The 1276-nt window shown below is 61.2% G+C and overlaps 1 protein-coding gene across 1 annotated transcript in view; it reads right to left on the bottom strand.

Annotated features, from left to right (window-relative positions):
- Window positions 1–603: 603 nt before the first annotated feature.
- LOC108510145 (keratin, type II cytoskeletal cochleal-like) overlaps window positions 604–1276 on the bottom strand; it is a 4376-nt gene continuing 3703 nt past the window's right edge. The window contains exon 2 of the mRNA XM_017839831.1: window positions 604–816. Within this exon, the coding sequence (XP_017695320.1) occupies window positions 604–816 (213 nt within the window). The remainder of the gene's footprint in view (window positions 817–1276) is intronic.

The raw sequence follows: 1276 nt of genomic DNA, 5'->3' as shown, positions 1-1276 counted from the left end.
GAATCCCCTCCCATCCTGCTCCATTCCCTGCCCATGGAATGAACTGGGAATCCCCTCCCATCCTGCTCCATTCCCTGCCCATGGAATGAACTGGGAATCCCCTCCCATCCTGCTCCATTCCCTGCCCATGGAACGAACTGGAATCACCTCCCATCCTGCTCCATTCCCTGCCCATGGAATGAACTGGGAATCACCTCCCATCCTGCTCCATTCCCTGCCCATGGAATGAACTGGGAATCACCTCCCATCCTGCTCCATTCCCTGCCCATGGAACGAACTGGGATCACCTCCCATCCTGCTCCATTCCTGGGAATTACCTCCCAGCCTGCTCCATTCCCTGCCCATGGAACAACCAGGGATCACCTGCCAACCTGTGGAACTCGGAGGGCTCCTCCAGCTCCAAAGTGCCACTTCCAGCCCCGAGGAGACCCCAGAGTTCCCCTTCCAACCCCAAGGAGACCCCAAAGCGAAGCCAAGAGTTTGGAGACCCTCGCCCACATGGGAACAAGGAGCGGGATCCCCCCGGCAGCTTCCCTGCCCTGAACTCCTCCTTCCCGGCTGGAAAAGCCCTCCCTGGCAGCTGGGCCGGGGGGGGTGGACACGTTACTTGTTCTTGAAGTCCTCCACCAGGTCCTGCATGTTCTTGAGCTCCCCCTCGAGCCGCCCCTTGTCCCCCAGCAGCCCGTCCAGCTGCCGCCGCAGGTTGCTGATGTAGGTCTCGAACATGGGCCCGATGTTGCTCCGGGTGGTTTTCTGGTCCTGCAGGAGGCTCCACTTGGTCTCCAGCATCTTGTTCTGCTGCTCCAGGAACCGCACCTGGGAAGGGAACCCGGCGTCAGTCGGGGAAAGGGGGGGAAAAGGGGGGAGAGCTGCAAAATCTGGGAGGGCTGGGATGGGGTTGGGGATGACCCAAGGGTGGGGGTGGCTCATGGGGACCACCAAAGGGGGTGACCCAAGGGTTTGGGAGGGCTGGGATGGGGGGTGGGGGGTGTCCCAAGGGTTTGGGTGTCCCAAGGGTTTGGGTGGCTCATGGGAAGCACCACACGGGGTGTCCCAAAGGTTTGGGTGTCCCAAGGGTGTGGGTGGCTGGTGGGAAGCACCCAAGGGGGTGTCCCAAGGGTGTGGTTGTCCCAAGGGTTTGGGTGTCCCAAGGGTTTGGGTGTCCCAAGGGTGTGGGTGTCCCAAGGGTTTTCGTGTCCCAAGGGTTTTCGTGTCCCAAGGGTGTGGGTGTCCCAAGGGTTTGGGTGTCCCAAGGGTTTGGGTGTCCCAAGGGTTT

The sequence above is a fragment of the Lepidothrix coronata genome, unplaced genomic scaffold, assembly GCF_001604755.1.
Source record: "Lepidothrix coronata isolate B3197 unplaced genomic scaffold, Lepidothrix_coronata-1.0 Scaffold505, whole genome shotgun sequence".
Lineage (NCBI taxonomy): Eukaryota > Metazoa > Chordata > Aves > Passeriformes > Pipridae > Lepidothrix > Lepidothrix coronata.
This window is presented reverse-complemented; position numbering and strand designations above follow the sequence as displayed.